This window comes from Sceloporus occidentalis, unplaced genomic scaffold (genome assembly GCF_023333645.1).
Source record: "Sceloporus occidentalis isolate IW3139 unplaced genomic scaffold, rSceOcc1.0.p SCAF_4, whole genome shotgun sequence".
In the NCBI taxonomy this organism is placed as follows: Eukaryota; Metazoa; Chordata; class Lepidosauria; order Squamata; family Phrynosomatidae; genus Sceloporus; species Sceloporus occidentalis.
In genome coordinates, this window is record NW_028316984.1 from 94,879,732 (window position 1) to 94,903,898 (window position 24,167).

At 39.7% G+C, this 24,167-nt stretch overlaps 1 protein-coding gene across 3 annotated transcripts in view; it reads right to left on the reverse strand.

Annotated features, from left to right (window-relative positions):
• The window catches only part of MOB2 (MOB kinase activator 2), a 164,433-nt gene that overhangs the window by 59,041 nt on the left and 81,225 nt on the right, over nt 1-24,167 (reverse strand). The window contains exon 1 of one of the 3 annotated variants that reach the window (XM_089520961.1): nt 16,976-17,051. The exons of the other annotated variants lie outside the window; for them this stretch is intronic. Coding sequence (XP_089377087.1) covers nt 16,976-17,013 — 38 coding nt within the window. The 5' untranslated portion in view covers nt 17,014-17,051. Of the gene's footprint in view, nt 1-16,975; nt 17,052-24,167 lie in introns of those variants that run through there. 3 annotated transcript variants of the gene reach the window in all.

Genomic DNA, 24,167 nt, shown 5'->3' on the forward strand with positions numbered 1-24,167 from the left:
GAATTGAAAACTATAAAAAAATTAATTGAATTGATATACGTTATTTATCCTTTCTTACTGAATAGTTATTTCTGATAATTTTGTCAAAGATTTATTTGATTATTATATGTAGTGGAAATAATAATTAGAAATATTAATTGGAATATATTGTATATGGTCAAGAATTGGTGAACTAAGAATAAAAAATTTAGAAATAGCTAATTAATTTATTTCATGTTTTAGTCTATATAAAAAGCTACATTACCTGTTTGAATTGAATTGATTTGAATTGTGAGGGAAAAAATTAAGGGTATAAATACCATGATATCAGAAATATAAAATCAGTAGAATTCACATTATTGATATTGGTCATTCTGTAAAGAATCTAGTTGAATAATTTAAAGAAGATAAAATGGCCTCCGACACAAGAATACAAACAGCTAAGGCACAACAACAAAGAAGATTTTCTCAAGAAACGCCAAAAGTATTAGACTCAAATCAATCAATTTTAGAAAAGATAAGAAAAATAAGGCAAGAAATGAAAGACGATAAGATAGAAACCAGAGAGGAAAGAAAACAAGACAAGATTGAGATGAAGCAAGAGCTGAGGCAGGTGAGAAAGGAAATAAAACAAAATATCAGAGATGAAATTAAGACCATTCAAACTACACTGGGTAATATCTCAACAGAGTTGGACGAAGCCAATCAAAAAATCCAAAGACTACAGGAGGAGAATAAAGTACACTGGTGCCCCGGGATACGAAATGACCGGGTTACGAAATTTCCGGGATACGAAAAACGTGGATTGGAAAAAACTGTTTCGGGTTACGAAATATTTTTCGGGTTACGAAATTCATTTCGGCGCGAAATTCAAATGATGCAAAGTGCAGCTACAGGCTTTCCAGGGATTTCCAGGGCTAACGGAAACCTAAGGGGGCTGGGTTAGGGGTTAGCTTTGGCGCGAATTTTGAATTTCGTTAGCAGCAGTGATTGGCTTGAGAAATCAAGCTGATCATCTGGATTGGCTAACGAAATTGGGGGGGTGGCCTGGCTTGAGATACAAAAGCCGGCTTCCATTGATCTGCTCCTTTGTCTGGCCTTGTGGACTATCTGAGCAAGAGTTTCTTCTGAGCTCTAACTTGGTTCCACTGTTGGTCTGGACTTTTCCTGGCTTTCTGCCTTAGCCTTTGCCAGGTGTACTGTATTCTTCGGATCAAGACCGGCCATCAGGAATTTCTCTACAGGTAGGTGGATGGATTTTTACCTTCTTCTTGTGGGGTGGGGTGGGGTGAGACAGTGTGACCATGCTTTTGCTGTGGGGTGCTGGGTTTTTTTTTTTCAAAGTGTGGATTGTGGGTTTTGCTACTGGCATGTTCAGATTTGTGGATTATGGGCTTGAGGTGCTGGGTTGCTTTTTTTGGGTTTTTTTGCTGTTTGGGTGGCATGCTCTGATTTGTGGATGATGGGCTTGAGGTGCTGGGTTGCTTTTTTGGGTTTTTTTTTGCTGTTTGGGTGGCATGCTCTGATTTGTGGATGATGGGCTTGAGGTGCTGGGTTGCTTTTTTTGGGTTTTTTTTGCTGTTTGGGTGGCATGCTCTGATTTGTGGATGATGGGCTTGAGGTGCTGGGTTGCTTTTTTTGGGTTTTTTGCTGTTTGGGTGGCATGCTCTGATTTGTGGATGATGGGCTTGAGGTGCTGGGTTGCTTTTTTGGGTTTTTTTGCTGTTTGGGTGGCATGCTCTGATTTGTGGATGATGGGCTTGAGGTGCTGGGTTGCTTTTTTTGGGTTTTTTTGCTGTTTGGGTGGCATGCTCTGATTTGTGGATGATGGGCTTGAGGTGCTGGGTTGCTTTTTTGGGTTTTTTTGCTGTTTGGGTGGCATGCTCTGATTTGTGGATGATGGGCTTGAGGTGCTGGGTTGCTTTTTTTTGGGTTTTTTTGCTGTTTGGGTGGCATGCTCTGATTTGTGGATGATGGGCTTGAGGTGCTGGGTTGCTTTTTTGGGTTTTTTTGCTGTTTGGGTGGCATGCTCTGATTTGTGGATGATGGGCTTGAGGTGCTGGGTTGCTTTTTTGGGTTTTTTTGCTGTTTGGGTGGCATGCTCTGATTTGTGGATGATGGGCTTGAGGTGCTGGGTTGCTTTTTTTGGGTTTTTTTGCTGTTTGGGTGGCATGCTCTGATTTGTGGATGATGGGCTTGAGGTGCTGGGTTGCTTTTTTTGGGTTTTTTGCTGTTTGGGTGGCATGCTCTGATTTGTGGATGATGGGCTTCATTTGCTGCCTTGATTTCTTCATGGCTCTGCTGTTTTCAAAGTGTGGTGTGTGACTTTTAAAACTTTGGCCATGGTCGCATGTGGCCAGACACTCGCCATAGGGTGGCATTTTCTGATTTGGGGGTTTTGGCCTATGGGCTTGTGTTCTTGTGTGCTTTGGCCATGGCTGTGATGATTTGAGAGTGTGGGGTGTGAGTTTTGCAAGTTTGGCCTTGCTTTGATGTGGGCCAGACAGTGTGACTTTGGGGTTGCATTTTCAGATTTTGGGTTTCTGGCCTATGGGTTTGTGTTCTGGGGTGCTGTGCTCATGGCTGTGATGATTTGAGAGTGTGGGGTGTGACTTTTGCAAGTTTGGGCCAGAGAGTGTGACCATGGGGGTGGGGGTGGTTTCCAATTGTGGCTTTTGCTCAGTGCCTGTGCCTTTTGTCCTTTTTAGGCTTGAGCTATGGCTCCCAAGCCAAGCGGTGAGAAGAAGAAGAGGGCTCCCTTGTCCTTGGAGGACAAGAAGGAAATCATCGCCAAGCACGAGAGGGGCGTGCGCTTGGTGGACATTGCCAAGGAGTATGGACGAAACCCTTCGACAATTGGCACTGTCCTCAAGCAGAAGGAGGCCATCAGAGCTGTTGTGGCTCCAGCGAAAGGCGTGACGACGATTGCCAAGCAGAGGACACCGAAGCACGAGGAGATGGAGCGCCTGCTTCTCCTCTGGATCAAGGAAAAGGAGCGAGTCGGGGACACTGTGACCACCTCGGTCATCTGCGAGAAGGCCACCACCATTTTCGAAGACCTGGCCAGCAAGGAGGCAGGCGAAGGAACTTCTTCGCAGGAGGAGCCGAGCCAGCCACCCCGGACTTCAAAGCATCACGTGGCTGGTTCGAGAGGTTCAAGAGGAGGACCGGGATCCACTCTGTCGTCCGTCACGGCGAGGCGTCCAGCGCAGACCACCAGGCTGCCGAAGCATTCGTCGTCGAGTTCAAGGCCATGGTGGAGGAGGAAGGCTACGTCCCGCAGCAAGTCTTCAATTGCGACGAGACGGGCCTCTTCTGGAAGAAGATGCCTCGCCGCACCTACATCACCCAGGAGGAGAGGAGACTGCCAGGCCACAAGCCTATGAAGGACCGCTTCACACTTGCGTTGTGTGCCAATGCCAGCGGGGACTGCAAGATCAAGCCCCTGTTGGTGTACCACTCCGAAAATCCAAGGGCCTTCAAGGCACACAACATTCAGAAGGACAGGTTGCCAGTGATGTGGCGTTCCAATGGCCGCGCATGGGTCACACGCCTCCTTTTCGTGGAATGGATCAACAGTGTCTTCGCCCCGACTGTGAAGCGGTACCTGGAGGAAGAGGATTTGCCCTTGAAGTGCCTCCTCCTCTTGGACAATGCTCCTGCGCACCCGCATGGCCTGGAGAAGGACATCCTTGATGAGTTCTCCTTCATCAAGGTCCAGTTTCTGCCGCCCAACACGACCTCCCTCTTGCAACCCATGGACCAGCAGGTGATTGCGAACTTCAAGAAGATCTACACCAAGCACCTGTTCAAGCGTTGTTTTGATGTGACGGAGAGCACACAGCTGACCCTTCGAGAGTTCTGGAAGCAGCATTTTGATATCGTCGTGTGCTTGAAGATGGTGGACTTGGCCTGGCAGGAGATCACCAGGCGCAACCTGATTGCTGCGTGGAGGAAGCTGTGGCCTGATGCTTCTTCCTTGGAAGGGTCACAGACCGAGGGTGCTGAGCCAGGTGAAGAAGAAGAGGTTGCAGAGATCGTCTCCATCGCAAGGTCCCTGGGACTCGACGTGGACAACGAGGACGTGGAGGAACTCATCGAGGAGCACAGCGAGGACCTGACAACAGAGGACCTGAAGGCCTTGGCGGCCATGCAACACTCGGCCGTGGATGAGGACGTGCTCCATTTCGACAGGGGCCAGCAGGAGGAGGCTGCGGGGGCATTTTTGCCAACAGCAGAAATTAAAGACATTTTGCGGCAATTCCACAATGTGTCTTCATATGTTGAGAAGCACCACCCTGAGAAGGTGCTCACCAGCCATGCCATTGCCCATTTTGATAATGTCTGCCTTAGCCATTTTAAGAACCTGCTTAAGGGCCGGCAAAAGCAGACATCCTTGGACCAGTTCTTCACTAGAGAGGGAGAACCGTCATCCAAGAAGGCAAAAGGTGACCCTTAAAAAAAAGGTGACCCTTAAAAAAAACACCAAATTCTTTTTAAAAAAATGGTTAACTTTGTTAAATTGGTGGCATTGGCTAAATTGGCTGAATTGGTTAAATTGCTTGAATTGGATAAATTGGCTGAAGTGGTTAAATTGCTTGAATTGGCTGAAGTGGTTAAATTGCTTGAATTGGTTTAAATTTGGCTTTTTGGGCTGCCCCTCTCCTCCTCCTCCTCCTCCTGCCTCACTCCGAGATGCCAGGACCAGATGCCAAGACCATCAAAGATAAGAAAAACACTTTTTTTCTTTATCCTTTAGAATGGGCCTGACCATGGGGTTGCATGTTCAGATTTGGGGTTTCTGGCCTTTGGGTTTGAGTTCTGGGGTGGTATGGTCATGGGTGTGATGATTTGAGAGTGTGGGGTGTGGGGTGTGAGTTTTGAAAGTCTGGCCTTGATTTGATGTGGGCCAGAGAGTGTGACCATGGGGTTGCATTTTTAGATTTGGGGTTTCTGGCCTTTGAGTTTGGGTTCTGGGGTGGTTTGGTCATGGCTGTGATGATTTGAGAGTGTGGGATGTGAGTTTTGCATGTTTGGCCTTGATTTGATGTGGGCCAGAGAGTGTGACCATGGGGTTGCTTTTTTAGATTTGGGGTTGCTTTGGTCATGGCTGTGATGATTTGAGAGCTCCTCCTCCTCCTTCTCCTGCCTCACTCTGAGATGCCAAGACCAGCAAAGATAAGAAAAACACTGTTTTTCTTTATCCTTTAGAATGGGCCTGACCATGGGGTTGCATGTTCAGATTTGGGGTTTCTGGCCTTTGGGTTTGAGTTCTGGGGTGGTATGGTCATGGGTGTGATGATTTGAGAGTGTGGGGTGTGGGGTGTGAGTTTTGAAAGTCTGGCCTTGATTTGATGTGGGCCAGAGAGTGTGACCATGGGGTTGCATTTTTAGATTTGGGGTTTCTGGCCTTTGAGTTTGGGTTCTGGGGTGGTTTGATCATGGCTGTGATGATTTGAGAGTGTGGGATGTGAGTTTTGCATGTTTGGCCTTGATTTGATGTGGGCCAGAGAGTGTGACCATGGGGTTGCATTTTTAGATTTGGGGTTTCTGGCCTTTGAGTTTGGGTTCTGGGGTGGTTTGGTCATGGCTGTGATGATTTGAGAGTGTGGGGTGTGAGTTTTGCATGTTTGGCCTTGATTTGATGTGGGCCAGAGAGTGTGACCATGGGGTTGCATTTTTAGATTTGGGGTTTCTGGCCTTTGAGTTTGGGTTCTGGGGTGGTTTGGTCATGGCTGTGATGATTTGAGAGTGTGGGATGTGAGTTTTGCATGTTTGGCCTTGATTTGATGTGGGCCATAGAGTGTGACCATGGGGTTGCTTTTTTAGATTTGGGGTTGCTTTGGTCATGGCTGTGATGATTTGAGAGCTCCTCCTCCTCCTTCTCCTGCCTCACTCTGAGATGCCAAGACCAGCAAAGATAAGAAAAACACTGTTTTTCTTTATCCTTTAGAATGGGCCTGACCATGGGGTTGCATGTTCAGATTTGGGGTTTCTGGCCTTTGGGTTTGAGTTCTGGGGTGGTATGGTCATGGGTGTGATGATTTGAGAGTGTGGGGTGTGGGGTGTGAGTTTTGCAAGTCTGGCCTTGATTTGATGCGGGCCATAGAGTGTGACCATGGGGTTGCTTTGGTCATGGGTGTGATGATTTGAGAGTGTGGGGTGTGGGGTGTGAGTTTTGAAAGTTTGGCCTTGATTTGATGCGGGCCATAGAGTGTGACCATGGGGTTGCTTTGGTCATGGGTGTGATGATTTGAGAGTGTGGGGTGTGGGGTGTGAGTTTTGAAAGTTTGGCCTTGATTTGATGCGGGCCATAGAGTGTGACCATGGGGTTGCTTTGGTCATGGGTGTGATGATTTGAGAGTGTGGGGTGTGGGGTGTGAGTTTTGAAAGTCTGGCCTTGATTTGATGTGGGCCATAGAGTGTGACCATGGGGTTGCTTTTTTAGATTTGGGGTTGCTTTGGTCATGGCTGTGATGATTTGAGAGCTCCTCCTCCTCCTCCTGCCTCACTCTGAGATGCCAGAACCATCAAAGATAAGAAAAAAACTTTTTTTCTTTATCCTTTAGAAAGTTTAGAATGGACCTGCCAGTCATTGTTAAGATCATTAGTGCCTCAGGCAACTTTGTATTACATTGTATTGTAGGGTACTTAGCTTAATAGGCCTCTATTGTGCCTTTGTTTTGACTTGCAGGTTCAGTCTGAGGTCATAGAACGCATTAGTTATTTTCAATGGAAAATGTGTTTCGGGTTACGAAATTTTCGGCTTACGAAAGGAATAGCGGAACGAATTAATTTCGTAACCCGGGGTAGCAGTGTATTAGAAGAAACAGCAAGGAAATGTACATGGATACAACAACAAGAAGAGGAGGAAAGATTAAAGGTAGAGATGAAATTAAAAGACAGATGTATTAAAATAAGAGGACTGAAGAAAGGTCAAAATGAGAATTTGTATGAACGACTGGCTCAACCATTAGCGGATATTTTAGAGATGGATTGTGAATGTTTTAAGTTTGAGATTGAGATTGATAAAATATTTAGAGTGGACTCATGGATAGCCAAAAGAAATAGCTTGCCGAGAGATATCATTATTTATTTGGTCAGAACACAGATCAAAGACATTTTACGTAAATTTGCAAAAACAAAATTGACGATTGAAGACTCAGAAGTTTTACTTTTTCAAGATATCCCCAGTGGAATTTTGAAAAAAAGGAAAGAGTACAGTTTTCTGACAAGGATTCTGCGAGCAAACAAAAGACTTTACAGATGAGAGCAAACAGTGGGATTATCCTTTACCTATAAACAGAAAAAATATAGAATCAATAATGTTCAAAAAGGAAAAGAATTCCTGGACAAACATAACCTGAACTTTGAAGTAACTGAAACAGAACAAGACAAAAAGAAGTAAGATATCGAATCTGAGGAATCCACAGAAAGAAAAAAGCAAGAAGAGACAGGAAGTACAACAGAAGAAGAGGAGAAGCAGAAAAAAACGAGACAGACATGGAGGAAAAGACAGAAACAAAAGTAGTAGAAGCATCAGATATATCTGACATTTTATATGATGATGAATAAACTCAAGATACTTTCCTGGAATGTGAAGGGACTTAACAGCCCACAGAAAAGCAAAAATATCTTTCACTATATATCCAAATTAAAGACAGATATCACATGCATCCAGGAGACTCATATTAAGAAGAAAGAGATTATTAAGAAATGTCGAACTGGGTCAGGAATATACAGCCTCCAATGACAAAAGAAAGGGGGTACAATTTATGTCACAAACCAATATGAATCTAAAGAACCCTTTGTGGATCCAAAAGGACATTATATTGGTATAGAAACATCATGGGAAAATCAAAAGCTATTGACAGTAGGAGTATATGTCCCACTTGAAAATAAAAGCCTTTCCTTTGAGAATCTGCTGAAGATAATATCTGAGTGCCCATATGAAAATGTCATAATGATGGGGGAGTGGAATGGGGTCATAAACGCAACAATAGACAAAAAAGCCAAAAACAAAATATTTATAAAACAAGGGAAATTACCCAAATCGTTTTTTGAACTAATTGATACATATAGATTAGGAGATACATGGAGAATCAAATATGGATCCGAAGGAATATATATTTTATTAAAAAAAAAATCGAATACACATGATTCATGGTCTAGACTGGACATGTTCCTGAATTCAGTATCAATTAGTGTCAAGGTTGATAAAATAAACGTACTTCCAGTGGTCCTTTCTGATTATAACCTGATTTTGATGTCATTGAACAACAATAGAAAGACAGATTTCAACTGGAAAATAGATGACACTTTATTAAAGGATGAAAGCATAATATATAAAGCTAAACAAACATTGATCTCCTTTTTGAAAGACAACTGGAATGGTGAGGTATGTAATCGAACTGTATGGGACGAAGGCAAAGAGGTCATGAGACGCTTCTTTCTGCAACAAGCATCGCAAAGAAAAAAGAAAAGAATGGAGAAATCAACGGATTTACAGAATCGAGACTAAAAAAAGAATTAAAATCTCACAAAATGTCAAAAGACATCCAAAGAGAAATTTAAAAACTTCAAGGTCAAATTCAATTAATACTTGTCAAAGATCTAGAAAAGAAATTGAGATATTTGAAACAAAAACAATTTGAACATCCTAATAAGCCAGGAAGATGGCTATCCATAAAGCTAAAAAAAAAAAGCAGAAGAAAATTATTCTAGGTTTAAAATCAGGAGACAAAATAATCACCTCACAAAAACAGATAAAAGACTGTTTCTTTAGATAGTATAAAGAATTCTATAAGGGAAGACAAATCGATTTGGATACACTGAGGACCTTCTTGGACAAACAGAAAATCCCAAATTTAAATGAACAACAGAAAGAGGAACTGAACAAAGAAATTTCAACAATGGAAATAATAGAAGCCATTAAGAAACAGAAGATTGGGAAAGCCCCGGGACCAGATGGGTTCAGCGCCAAATATTATAAAAAAATTGGGAAGAATACATACCACCTTTATTTCAGCTAATGAATGATAGAAAAACAGCAGGAATTCCAGAATCTTGGTGACTGGCGAATATATCATTAATCCCCAAAGAAGACAAGAAGATATTAGAAACTAAAATTTTTCATCCAATCTTGTTATTCAATGTAGATTACAAGATATTTACTACAATACTTGCTGAAAGATTTAAGAAAATTCTTGTAAAAATAATTCATGGGGACCAAGTTGGGTTTCTTCCAAATAGATCTATAAAAGATAACATTAGAAATTTTCTGGACATTATAGAATATCATGAAAAAAAATTGTTAAGAAAACAGCAATAATATTACTTGACGCCGAAAAGGTGTTTGATAACATAGACTGGAATTTCACGTTAGAAACTCTGAAAAGAATAGCAATTGGAGATCATTTTATGGGGAATATACAAAGTTTATACACTAACCAACTAGCTCAAATAATTGTAAATAGAGAGAAAACTAAACTTTTTTCAATTAGCAGAGAAACAAGACAGGGATGCCCCCTCTCCCCCCTCTTGTTCTTAATAGTAATTGAGATACTTGCAATTATGATCAGAGAAGACTTGGAAATAGAAAGCGTCAAATTCAAAAAAGAGGAATACAAAACTAAATTATATGCAGATAATATGGTAATATACTTAGCTAACCCAACGGAGAAAATCCAGGCATTAATGAAACATTTATCGACTTTTGGCCAGTTGGCAGGTTTTAAAATAAACAAAATCGAAGATCTTCCCTCTTAACCTATCAAAAGAAGATATTCAAGGGATCACAAGGACATCAGGCTTCAAAAAAGAAACTAAAGTTAAATATCTAGGAATTTATTTTACTAGTAAAAATTTGGAACTCTTCCAAAATAATTATTCTAAAGTCTGGCAAAAGATAAAAATGGACATGACTAGATGGAAAAATCTCCAACTCATTATTAGGAAGGGTATCGGTGGTAAAGATGAATATCTTACCTAAGATATTATTTCTCTTTCAAAACCTGCCAATATTAACTAATGACTTACCTTTCAAAGCCTGGCAGAAAGATATCTCAAAATTTTATCTGGGCAGGCAGAAAACCTAGAATCAAAATGAGATCACTGCAAGATACGACGGACAGAGGGGGCCTGGGATTACTAAGTTTAAAGATTTATTATTATGCAGATTGTTTAATCTGGTTAAGGGAATGGCTTCATTTAAAGAATGATAAACTTCTAAAGTTAGAATCTATTGACAATAGATTTGGTTGGCATGCCTACCTGTTCCAAGATAAGGTGAAAGTTAATCAAGATTTTAACAAGCATTATGTAAGAAAATCCCTCCTTAAAAGTATGGAATAAATTTAAGAGACATGTCAACGAGAGGATACCACTCTAGATGTCAATTATTGAAGTGATGTACCCAAATCAGAAATTGGACTCTCAAAATTGGATGAGATACCAAGACATATTAATTAAAATACAACCAGAAAAATTTCGGATTAAGACACTAGAAGAACTGAGACAAGAAGGTAAAGACATACAATGGTTCACCTATATACAAATAAAAGAGAAATTTAAAATGGACAACAGCCTTTATAGACTTATTATTTTATATGCTTATTGCAGCTAGAGTCACATATGCTAAATTATGGAAACAAGAAAATATCCCGGATCTAACAGATTGGTCAATAAGACTCCAGGATTATTTAATAAATGATAAACTTACCCAATTATTGAGAAATAACTCAGTGGGAAAGTTTGAAAGAGAATGGGAAAAGGTAATAACCTTCCTGAGATCTGTGAAAGTCAAGGGCTAAATAACTGAGGTAACTCCATTATTTCTGAACTTAAAAATAATTAAATGTAAATATAATTTTATATCAAAACAATTTCAAGATCTAATTACACAAATCCCATAGAAAAGCAATATGAACACATGTGTCATAGAAATATGTGATGTACAAAGATAGATATGGGTTGTTGGTATAAATATCAGGAAGATTAAATTAGACAAAGAACTTATGTGAACATCTTAAAGTTAATTAATATAGCAAATTAGAAGAAGGAAACATAGAAGAAAGGAAGTTTGTTTTGAGTCATAAATGTTATTATGTTACTGTGTATATATGTTTTGGAAAGTTCTTATATGTATATTACTTTCTTATATGTATAATATTTTGAATGTTATAGTGGGTGTTGTTGGTGTGTGTGTGTGTGTGTGTGTGTGTGTGTGTGTGTGTAAAATAAGACATCATCTACACAAACAGAACCATCTTCCCAATGCAGCTGTTCACACACAGTGTGGTGAGGCAAGCACACACCTGAAGCCAGCACATCAATTCCCTCTCTCCCTCACATGATTCCAATAGTATGGGGAACTGAGCATCTGAATTAGGCTATAGTTCACAGAATGATACTGAGCAACAGCAATGCATGAAGAATAAGAACTACCAAACCTTGATTTTGCCATTTTATATAAGGGATGCCACTTTACTGCACCGTTCTTTATAATGAGATGTGAGCATCCATTGATTTTGGTATCCACAGGAAGCCCTGGAGCCAAACCCTAGTGGATACCAAGGGCCCACTGTAAATGGACAACAGCTATTTTCCAATTAACCAAAGATTCTCCACCTACTTTATCATTTCTACATGGAATGCTGTTCTATAGAAATTATCTGCTGGAATACTAAACTGCAGTGCAAAGAATCACACAAGAGTTTTATATAAGCAGCAAAGCAGGACAGCATAGCAGTATGAAGGACAAAGAAGACAAGTGGGAGCTCTAATTTAGGCCTCATCCTTGAAAGATATAAATACATGAAAAGAAGGCCAGGCTTTTAAATAACCACCTAACTGCTCATGTAGCAAGCAAAACTGCTACAGATAAACAGCTAGGGAAGGTTTTCCATTTTTTTTTTTCCTTTCAGGTACATAAACATCTTAAGTTAGATATGAGAGCAAAGAGAAAAAAAATTGCAAGATCGTTGGAATTGCTTGTAAGGCCTCACAAGGCTTCTTGTCCCTGAAATCTTAAACTCCCATTTACTATATCTTACAATTTATTGTCTTGGAATCCATATTCCTGAATGACCTCTCTCAAAACCCTGAAATTAAAACTTAAGACCTTTCCTATTCCAGGAGAGTACAACCATGGCTTTTCATCTCAGGGTTTAAAGATTGCATTTACTGAATCTGAATCAATTAATTATCTAAGAATAATGGGACAAAATTTCTGCCTAGAAATATCCACATAACCTGCCTCCTAAATTTCGATTGTCAGAGGTGTGGGTAATCTTTGTTTTGCGCAGTATACAGCACACAAATTATAATTGGAGTAGACGCACTATGGGGGGGTGAGGAAACTGTGAGGTGGCAGTCTCCCCCTTCCCACAGTGGCTTGGCTCCAGCAGGCATGAAGAAATGCCAGGCACTGTAACACTGCCTCCTCTACTTTCTCTAGTGGGCAAAGGCCACTAGAATGCCTACTGCCATTTTCCTCCCTCCTCCATGTGGAAGGGAGGGACAGAGGAAACACCATGACCCACTGCTTCTCCTGGCATGCCAGGGACACTGGTTGGCTGCAGTCATGCATGCCAGATTAATGGTATGGGGAGTTTAAGGTGTGTGTAGCATTCAAAAGCACCCACAATGGCTGCTCCAAAAGAAGAAAAAGAGTGCTTTCTTGGATGGAAGCAATGGTTGTCCATAATGATTGTCAGAGGACCATTTGTACTTCTTGCCCCTGCATAGTCACCTGGCAAGTGTGTTATGCCCTAGTAAGAACTGTTGTAGAAAGTTCTGAATAAATACCAACTCCAGGGAAGCACTTGCTTTGGTTAAACAAAAAAATCCTTCCCACTTGCAGCAGGCATGAACATACAGTTAAGTATAATTATTTTTCATCTTCACCATGTGTCACGACTGTAGTTTAAAGACCAGCTTATCTTTTGTACCAGGGTACTAAAACAAGGAAGTACCACATACCTTGAAGTATTACAAACAGTATTGCATAACTGTTCACATTTTACAATGACAAGATCTGGGTAAATCAAAAGATATACTGCAAGCCTACGTCTAATTTTGTCAGGAGGACCTTAGAGTAAAGATGTAAAACATGCATCACTTCAAACCTTCATGAGAGGAGGGAAGGTGTTCAAATCTCTATTGGTGGTGAGCTAGCCATCTGGATTAGATATATGAAATTGGTATATTTGTTTCTGAATAATTGGGGGGAGGGGGAATAATCTGAAACAATTTCCTCATAGGAATCTTGAAGACTAGTGCCATCTCAATCTAGCTGATGTGGACAACTGCCATTTTTTATCCCACTGCACCAGGGATTGATACCATATTTGTGTCCATTGGCTACAATTACCATAAAAAGGATAAACTTGCAAAAAAGAAAACTACATTTGATACGAATCTCTTTTGCATACTTCAAAGGAACTTGATCATTTTAGTAAAATACAAAGGTATTGTAGAGTGAACAATCTTGCTGCATTTTCCCCAGTTCCAGGTGAAAGGGAACAAGTTCTACAAACACCTGTAACCAGCTCTGCATCTACCCTGTCCTCTCAGCTTTTTATCAGGCCTTCGATATCATCCAGAAGGTCTATTCTTATGTTCATTTTCATCAGTACATTTTTTGCCTCACCCATTAAACTACACAGGAAAGGAAGACAAGAACAGAGCACATTATGAGGAAAAGATTTTAGAGGACAAAGTTTACAAGGGCAAACTACCTTTCTGCTGACAAGTTAAGAATTTGTGCTGCACAAGAACTATTTTCTTTGGCATTGTTTCCATTATATAACATTATGAGGCCACCTGGGATGAGACAAACATAAATTAGGAATGAATTTAATTAGAGAAAGATATATTTTCCTTCTATGCTTAGAAACTAAGCATTTTTGTTAACACTAGACCTATGCTCCCGCATTCAGGAAAAATCTGGCAGTACTTGATATTCAAAATAGTAGTTGAGTGTGAGATGGTCAATCAAGTATCATGTTCTCTACTAGCTACCAGTAAGTTTATGCAAGAAACTGTTAATGGAGCTCAAAAGTGAAAAAGTGATCAGGTCACTACTTTTAAGAGTTGAGCAGGCAGTGAGTAAGGTGAGGCCTTCAAAAAGAAATCCTTATGAGTTGTCATTGAAAGAGCTTTTTTTCCCCAAAGGGATCCAGCCTTTTTTACTTTGGGTTATAAATGGAAATATAACTGAATAGGAACTACACTGATTTTTTTTAAATTTAGATTGTAATGAAGTTTATTGAAGTTGCAGCAGAAGATGCAAAAAACTGTGAGGAACTGTGAGCAGAGTAATGATTGCAGTTGGGCTCATCAGAAGATTGGCTGTGAAACTAGGCTAAGTAGGCCTTTATGAAGCTACTGCTCTCTAAACATGCTAGAATACACCTCCCACCAACACATCCATGCTATCAAGGAATGGTAGAAGCGTGAATTGAACACATCTGCCGAGTGCCAGGTTGAAGGCTGAGCTCAGGTAAATATGAACCAGAGAAGTTCAATCAATCAATAAATCAATCAATGTCTTTACAGTTTTTGACCAAAGTATCAAAAAGATGTACTAGTATTAACCAACAGAAACAAACCTACAAACATACTAATACATTAAATAAAGTCCACTAAAATGCAAAAGTACATATAGATAGGCAGCATATCTCACACCAGATTGCAGGGACCTAATATCTAGCATCCTTTTTTCAACATTTAATAATAAAATTGGCCCTGGATAATTTGTCTGTGCATAGTAGTAACAGTTGTACAGAACCAAGCCATGATATCAGTTACTTGAGAGTCTACTTCTTCATGCAGTAATGTTAAGTAATAATCAGCTAGTCTTCCTGGGAATTTCTGTAAAATTGGGTAGATTAAAGAGGAGCAAATACCTTGATAGAATGGACAATACAATATGATATGCACAAGTGATTCAACTGAAGCATCAGAACATAAGCATGTCTGATTCACATAATGGAGTTTCTTCTATTTGCTTTCCAAGACAACACAAGAAAGGCCATTGAAACAGGCTGCAGTAAAGGTCACCCTAAGTTTGGGTGCTGTTACCTTAGTCAAGTAGGTTGGCCTAGCAAAAGTCACTTCCAAATCTCCTAAAACTGGGATTTTACCCCTGTGGTTCTCTAATTCTATATCCTAGATATATTGTCTAAAGGCTGCTTTTATCCTTTCATAGCCCATTTGTAATAGGGTTTAACCAGAGAAGTTTATTATGCAATATTTAGGCCTTATGAAAAGTTCCAAGGGTTCTTGGAACAGCAGGATCTGGTGTATTTAGGATGAATTTTTAGTAAATGATTAAATACCACACTTTGCTGTTTCTCTAAAACAGTGACTCATTCACCCTCTCCTATAATACTGTTATAAGGGAGGCTAAGTGCATGGATCCTACTTTAAGTCAGCTTGGATTCCTCACTAAGCATGTAAATACATAGACTTGAGGCTCTGGTTCAAATAATTAGACTTGAAGCTACATGAGTCTGTTATTCTTAGAATAACTAACGTCTTGCTTGGTCTTCACAGACTTGAGCTCCATAAACTGTGTCAGTTACTGAGACAACAAATGCAGCTATGCAGTGACCATATATGCTGTGCACATTATTAAAAATATCAGTATTCCTATGAGGCAAGAGAACATGGATGCAACAAATCTGGACAATAACAGATGATTTAGACAAAGACTCAAAGGACATTTTTGGTAATACTTCTTACAGCAAAAGTATATATAGAGAAGATACTGAAAAATCTTGCAACCAGTCTTCTTTCTATAAATAGGTCTGCTCCACTTAAGAGTCAAAGTATACATCTAAAAGTGAATGACTGTACTTTACAAATTATTCACGTATCAACAATAAAAACCACCATCAAGAAGTCAATTCTTGGTCTAAAGTAATTAATTTATATTTATTGTTTAATAAAAAATACTTAAAGCAAGCTGTGATCCAACATGCAGGAGCTTTTTAAGACCAGACAATGTGAACTATACAAAAACCTGGGCTATGGATTTCCACATAGTTACACAGGTTGAGTCTCCCTTGTCCAGAATTCTGAAATATTTAACAATTCAAAAAAATGTTCATAGGTAGCTGAGATAGTGATACATTTTCTTTTTAGTGGATCAATGTATACAAACGTTGTTTCGTGCACAAGATTATTAAAATGTGGTATAAAACTATATTCAAGCTATGTGCATAAGATACATACAAAACATAAACGAATTTTGTGTTTAGACTTCGGTCCCATCTCCAAAATCTTATTGTGTTTGTGTGTGCAGATAAAGGCATTCTGAAATCCCCCCCCAAAAAAAAAATCCTAAACACTCCTTAGTCCCAAGCATTTCACATAAGGGAGACTCAACATGTAATTCAAAAATCTCAGTTTAAGTTCCAGCACTTTACTGGATTAAGAAATACTTCCTACCCCATCACTTTTTTTGTGCCAAGTTATGAAAAAGATTAAGGAGATTATTTTAAAAAATATTTTAAAAAATAAAATATTGACAGAAATGCCTTTTAGTAAGAACTTCTCATCCTTCCATAAGAATTAGGCTTATTTCAACTGAGATTCCTTGTCACTTTTTCATGTAGAAGCACCAATGTGGCTAGCCAGAACTTGTTCCTGGAAGATCTAAACTGAGTCCATATTTGCCATAAATTCATGGCATTATCATGAACAAACATTTCTCGCACCCTTACCTCTCTTCTGTAAACCAAAGAGTACTTTCTCCTGTTTTTGTCAGGGTACAAAAATGGTAAAGAACTTCTTCAAAAATTCTCTAACAACCTTTAAACACACTTTGTTTTTAATATCAAAGGAAAATACTGTAAATGAGCAGATGTAATAGCACCAGTAACACACTTTGGAAAACAGTTTTTATCAACTTTAGACACAGACTATGCCATCTTCCGATAATTTTAGTGATGGTGAGAGATATATGAAAGATACGAATATCTTTCCTTACCTGTTCAATGTATAAGACCCATTCCTCTTGAGTTTCATGTTTGCAGACAGAAATTTTATGAAAATATCCAGAATGAAATGTGCTTCTCCTAGTTTTAATGAGAACAGAAGCACCTGTTTACCAGAAATACATTTGTTGGTCAGGGAAACTCTTTCCTGTTTCAGAAAGTCCTCAGTTGGGAACAATCAGAAACCGCCAATTAACAGGAAGGAAATCACCACAGGCAAAACAAGAGCCTGAGGATGTAAAATATTCCACCTCTTTATAAGCAGATCCCTTAAACCTTTTCCAAAAAGGACCAGAGTTTGGCAGCTGAAGCATAGGACAAGGAAGAGATGAAAAAAATGCTACATCCTCTCACATGTTTCAAAGAATAACCCTGTAGAAAAATCAAGTTTGATGTGCTTTGCCTTCCTCTTCTAATTAGTCTGCGGGAGGCTTCAGAGATTGCTCTTCCTCTCGAGCCACTTGATTTATTACTTAAGTATTCAAGACTGCCTCAGGACAACAGGGCAAAGAAGAAAAAAAGCAGAGCAGCTTGTACCTAGATCCCAAAATGTCAGAAAGAGATCAAGCTGGAGACAATTGAACTGGAGAGTACGTATGACAGAATAATCACCAAAGGTGTCAGAGAAGACTAGTTTGTAGGTGAGCTTTTAACACACACAAAAATCAGGTTATTCTTGCATATTGCAGGGTAGCAGGGTAGGGAGGAATGCTTCCAGCAGCCTAGTGCTAGGCAAGCTGCCCTGCATAAATCATCAGATCACAATGACTTTAGTTAGGCTACTTAGCTTCTCTTCCTGTACACTCCCCTGCTCCCTGACTGCAGAACACTGTTGCTGACGTACACAGTTTCACCAATACATAATCGTAACCATTATCCTTTCCCCCCTTCTTTTTAAACACTGAAGAGCAAATTTGGACTTGCTGGAGTTCAAGCTGCTGCACTGGCTCCACAAAATAAAGCCTTCTTTCCACTACTAGGAAGATAGTTTCATATATAAATTCAATCTCTCTCTCTCTCTCTCTCTCTGTGTGTGTGTGTGTGTGTGTGTGTGTGTGTGTGTGTAACAGCCAGCAAGATGCAGTGGTTTGAACATTGGTCTACAACTCTGAAGACCAGGATCTGAATCCTTACTTAGCCATGGGCTCACATGGGCTAGTCACTTTGAGTATTCAGATGGTAACCTGTGAGAATCAAAACAGCTTCAAAACTAACAGCTTCATTTATATACCGCTTCATACTGAACTAACAATGTCTAAGTGGTTTACAACTGTAAGCTAATAACTGTAAGTCACATTGGGACTTTCAGCATGTGAACAATGTATGCATGTGTGAAGGAAAGACATGGATATGGGAGCAGTACAGAATCAAAATACAGATTCTGCCCCAATCACTATATGAAAACATCTGCACATGAATTCATGTGAACAAAAAAATAAGCTGTGAACATGTCCGTCAGAGAAGTTTGAGATATGGGAATGAACAAGATCCTCAGTGGTACATGAAGTACATTTATTAAAGTAATAGTCATCATTGATTCAGTACAAAGGTCTCCAAGGCACTGGACAGGACAAAAGAAAAATACACAGCAGGATCTAAAGAGAAATGTGTAAAAGGGAACGGGTGGTAGCATGTGAAAGGCCAACTGCCTTGGAAGAAGGGGGATGCGAAACCACTTTCTCCCAGTCTCTGTCTACGTGTTTTCTTGAATTGAGTGGGGAAAATTAGTAAAACAAGGCATAGCTCTCTCACTCCCTCTCTCACACACAGATAAGTACATGAAGATAGGTTTAAAAAAAAAAACACTCTGCAGTGGCATGAGAACATTGGGGGGGGTGATTTATAAATAATAAAACAATCCAAGCCAAGAGTAAGTGCACAATTAAGAGAGTAACACACACAAATGGCAGCTGTAAGACAACTGAACAGTGTGGTACACACACACCTCCAAGGCCCACCTCAAGACATTTTGCAATATGAGGTGAAAGTTAAGATCCCTGTTCCTTCCATTTCCAGATACAGAAATCAACCAGGTTGGCAGCTTACTCTCTTCAGCATTGGAAATGGAACACAACTCTCAGCACATAGCTTGAGGGTGGCAAAGCAAGCCATGTGACATTGACAACTTTGTCCTCTAATAGTGCACTGCCACTCACACACTGTTCTGCCTGGCATCTACATGCCACCTCTCTCACCAAGGAAATGTTGAGATGAATACATGAGTTGTGAGCAAAACAATGCATAGGCACGTATGATACCTGCTAGCGTGTGTAGTCTCAACTTGCTATCCCTATAGCTGCTTTCTCACTTAGGGGTTTTCCCTGCAGGCAAAGTCTGTAATATCTTCTGAGAGAAGGTGTTTACATGAGATAGCAACCAGAACAGAGAGTAACATGGAAGAATCACTGTTGCCTTTTTTGTTAAAGAAGGCTGTTGGCTGCTTAGCCCTCAAAAGACCTGCGGAATGTTCTGCACTGTTTTTCTGTGTGTGTGTTTTCTTTTTAATGGTCATACTTTTAATGATACTGACAGTTTAAATTATATTTTTAAATTTCATATGATTGCGATGTAGCTCTTTGAGCACTGGATTACGTCTCTGGAGACCATGATTCAACGCCCCCCTTGGCCATGGAAACCCAATGCATGATGTTGGGTGAGTCACACACTCTCAGCCCTTGAAAAACCTGTAATAGGTTCACCTTAGGGTCACTGTAAATTGGATTCTTGAAGGCACACAACAGCAAATGATATAAATAAAAATAATAAATAAAAGCTTTATTTTTACCCACCTCTCTGTCAAATTGAAGCAGCTTACAATTAAAGCAAGAACATACATACCCCATATTCCAATCATTCCCTCCCTCCCCATAAGCATCAATTAAACAGATGAAACATTAAAAGCAATACAATTAAAATATCAGGGATGAGGAGATGGGGCACAAGTATTCAGTGGGATGATGAATTCAGTTGGTGGCCAGGTTTACTAGTCAGGGAAGGCCTGCCGGAAAAGATACATCTTGACAGACTTTTTAAAGCTGTCCAAGCTGGTAATTTGACGCCTCTCCTCCGGCAGGCCATTCCATAATCTGGGAGTAGTAGAAGAAAAGGTCCTCTGGGAAGTTGCAGTTAACCTATGAAACTTTTAGCTATACCTTTTTAAACTTCTGAATCCCAGATTGGGGAAAAGGTACAATATAATAATAGTGACATTCATCACTTTTGAAGAGATCTGACTTTGGCACTTACTTAGAATTATTACAAGCTAGGGAAATTATCATCTGACTTCACACATTACTTTGGCTTCTGCTAGTAGCAATTCCCCCCTTTTCTTTAACTTGAATAGCCTACATTTGTCACACTTAAAATGTTATTTAAAAGAAAGAAAGCAGCATGTTAGAATTTAGAAATAAAAACGGAGGTGTAAGAAATGCAACCACAGCCAAAAATCAAGCAGGTCAGGAAAACAGAAGTCTTTTTCACTGCCACTTTCAGCAAATACTAATCTAAGCATAACAGGATATAAAGATAGGTATGTAGTTGGGTGGATGAGGACATGCTCTGCCCAATACAATATGTATATTTGGACAAAATGTCATAATCACAACAACTATTGATCAGAAATGACTCATGGGTACAGTAGTGTGCCAGGAAAGAATGGACTGAAGAGTTCCTAACCTCTGCCATTGTGAATTTCGTATATTTGGAAAGTAATGTTACAGCTTTTAAAAGTATAACCAAGCTGAAGAAAAAGACAAGAATAGAGTATATGAAATACTTAGATGATCTCAGAAGTTTTTTTAGAAGAGGTTAAAAGCTTATCAAGGATAAATCTAGCTATTGATGAGTGCTGAACTTCTTAAAGTCCTTGTTCAAGATCTTTTAAGATCTTAACCCACTCTTGATAAAAGCAACACATACTACAGTTGGCCCTCCATATCCACTGATACAACCATCCAAAGCTTGAAAATACAGTATTCAAAAAAATATAAATTCTAAAAAGCAAACCTCAATTTTGCCATTAAGGCATGTCATATTACTATATATTGGTAACTGAGTATTCATGGATTTTGGTACCCACAGGGGGTCCTGGGACCACATCCCAGTGGATATAAGGGCCCGCTGTACTATAAACCACTTTGTGTCCCATTTTGGAAGAAAGGCAGGATACAACTCAAATAAATAGATAAATAAATAAAATAATGTAACTACTGTTTTGGAATTAACGTATTTTCCGGCGTATAAAACGACTGGGCATATAGGACGACCCCCAACTTTTCCAGTTAAAATATAGAGTTTGGGATATACTTGCCGTATAAGACTACCTCTCTTCCAACGCATACCAAATATAAATTTTAAAAATATCAGATTTGAATTCAATATGGTAATTTTAATTCAAATGCTTATGACATGCAAGTACTTAGCAGGAAAACTTGTTGTATACGATAATAATAATAATAATAATAATAATAATAATAATTTTTATTTATATCCCGCCTTTCCATAAATATGATCAAAGCCTACTTGGATTGGTCAGCTCTTCCTGCCTGCCCAGCCCTCCCTGTCTCCAAGACTATCAGACTGGTAGCGCAAACACAGCTCTTTTTTCCATACCCCGCGGTTGTTTTTGAGCTCTCCACCCCCCCCACCATATGTGGCGACCGCAGATTCTCCAGTCCGGCTCAGAAGTTTCATAACCTGCTATATCAGATATATATATACCTGTGTGTAAGACGACCTCCAATTTGAGAAGATTTTCCTGGGTTAAAAAGTAGTCATATGCCAGAAAATACAGTAATTCACAAAACAAAGCAGACTATCTGTACAAGGCAAATACAAGAAAGTTGCTAACTTCTCTCTTTATATGACACAATAATTTCTCATCATTTTCAAAGCTGTGACAACATTATTGGAGTTTTACAGAAACTACGGCCTGTTACAGACAGCCAAAATAAAGCTGCTTCGAGTCATAGTGGAGGTATGGTATTTCAATGATGCATATGTCCTAAGAGTCCAGAAGCCGCACCAAAGCCACCATACCTCCACTATGACTCGAAGCAGCTTTATTTTGGCTGTCTGTAACAGGCCTACGTTTATTTCTATAGTCTGTCTAATTAAGGTTGGTTGTATTTTTACTTCATACTTCACACATATCGCTCAAGGTATACATTCCCTTCTTCCCACTTACTCCACAACAACTCTGTGGGGGAGTTTAGGTTGAAAGAGCGTAACTTGCCCAAAGACAGCCAATCAATTTCACAGTTCAGTGAATAGGAATATAAACCTGGATTTATCCAGCTCTAATTCAACACTCTAACCAGTACATCACATCGGTTCTGCAACTGATCTTAACATCTGCTGTTCAATGCTGGTCTGTATTCTCTCCCTTTTTATCCTCTTACAATCTGGCAGGCCATGCTGGTTTTAAATATAGCTACGAGTTACCAAAGACAACACTGCTATATTCAGTTTTATTTAGCAGCACAGTGTCTGTATTTTTATTTACAACTTTTTTTTTGTATTTACATTTCATTATCTACATTTAATATAAACTGGACTGGACAGTATTGATATTTCTCACTGGCAAAGAGATTATAAGAAACTAAAAGCAGCCACACAGGATCACACCAAATGCTCATCTAGTCCAACATCAAGTGCTACAGTAGCCAACCAGAAAGACTTAGGAAGCCCACAAATATTACACATCGGCAATAGCCCTCCTCTACTATATTCTTCAGAAACTGGTAACATTTGATCAAAACTAAGTAGTAAGTGGTCACCTTGGACCATAACCATTAACATCTAAGGGAGTTCATCCTACTCCCTTTGAAAGCCATTGCCACACCTTGCAGAAACATTCAAGAATGTTCCAGGTTGATTACTAGCTCCATTTTGTACACTCCAGGCAGCCATACTGATTGAGAGAGACCAGGAGTATCCCAGGAAGGAGCAAGAGAAGAGAATCTATTCTTCCTAACACTTATGCCAGACAACCAGTAAATTAGCTGTTACTCCTTTAAAATGAAGTCCAGACACCTGGTTGCTCTTTATTTTAACACTTTCGTACTATAAGAGGCCTGGATCAAAGAGATTTAAGGGTTTGGAGCTTATCTGCTGAACTGAAAACAAGTTACCATAATCCTGATGAACAGGATTCCAATGTTTATCACACACTTTTGTTTTATTAGTCTACTCAAGAACTTAAAATAAATTTGAATGTTCACGTCTAAGGAGGAACAGAGCATTTGCAACAATACCTCTGATAAAACACTCTTTTGTTTTGCTTTTCTATGGCTCTCCTGGCAAATACAGCAGCACAAGGGTATATGTGCTTTAATGTCTCTATTTGAAAGATACAGGTTCATCAGGAGAAAGTTCTAACCAGTGTTGGGGTGATTTTTTTAAAAAAATCACAAAGTTAGGGGAGCCCAGTGGTCAGGGCACTTAAAGCTTGGATAAGACATCCCAAATCCATTAACTAACCAAGACAGAAATAAAGCATTTTGAAATGAGACTGGGAAGGTTATTTTCATCTCATGCACTTCCTCCAGGTCCCTTTGCTGTGCCCATTATCTTGAGGAGGAAATCATGAACCAATTGTAAAATGAAACATCAATAAAGTAGCAACTGGGCAAGCATTTTGTTTGTCTATGTTTTTTACCCTTATATTACCATATGTTTCATGCTTCTGATACTATTCCAAGGGCAGGGGCTGAGATGGACAATACTTTTTAACATGCATCTGTATTTAGCATTAACCAGTAGATTGAATGCAGAAAAGAAAAGAAAAGAAAAAAGTCAAGCACGCGCACACACAAACACACATAGGACATATAAAGCCTACAGTGTGTGTAAGGGTAAAGGTCCCTTGACACGAATGTCTAGTTGTAACCAACTGTAGGGGGCGGTGCTCATCTCTGTTACTAAGCCAAAGAGCCAGTGTTGTCCGAAGACAAACCCGGCCCAGTGGTCACGTGGCCAGCATGACTGCACAGAACACTATTACCTTCCCACCAAAGTGGTATCCACCTAACTATTTGCATTTGCATGCTTTCAAATTGCTGGGTTGGCAGAAGCTGGGACTAATAACAGGAGCTCACCCCATCATGCAGCACTTGGGCCTTGAACTACCAACCTTCCAATCTTCCGATCATCAGAACTGGCGTCTTAACCACTAAGCCACTGCAT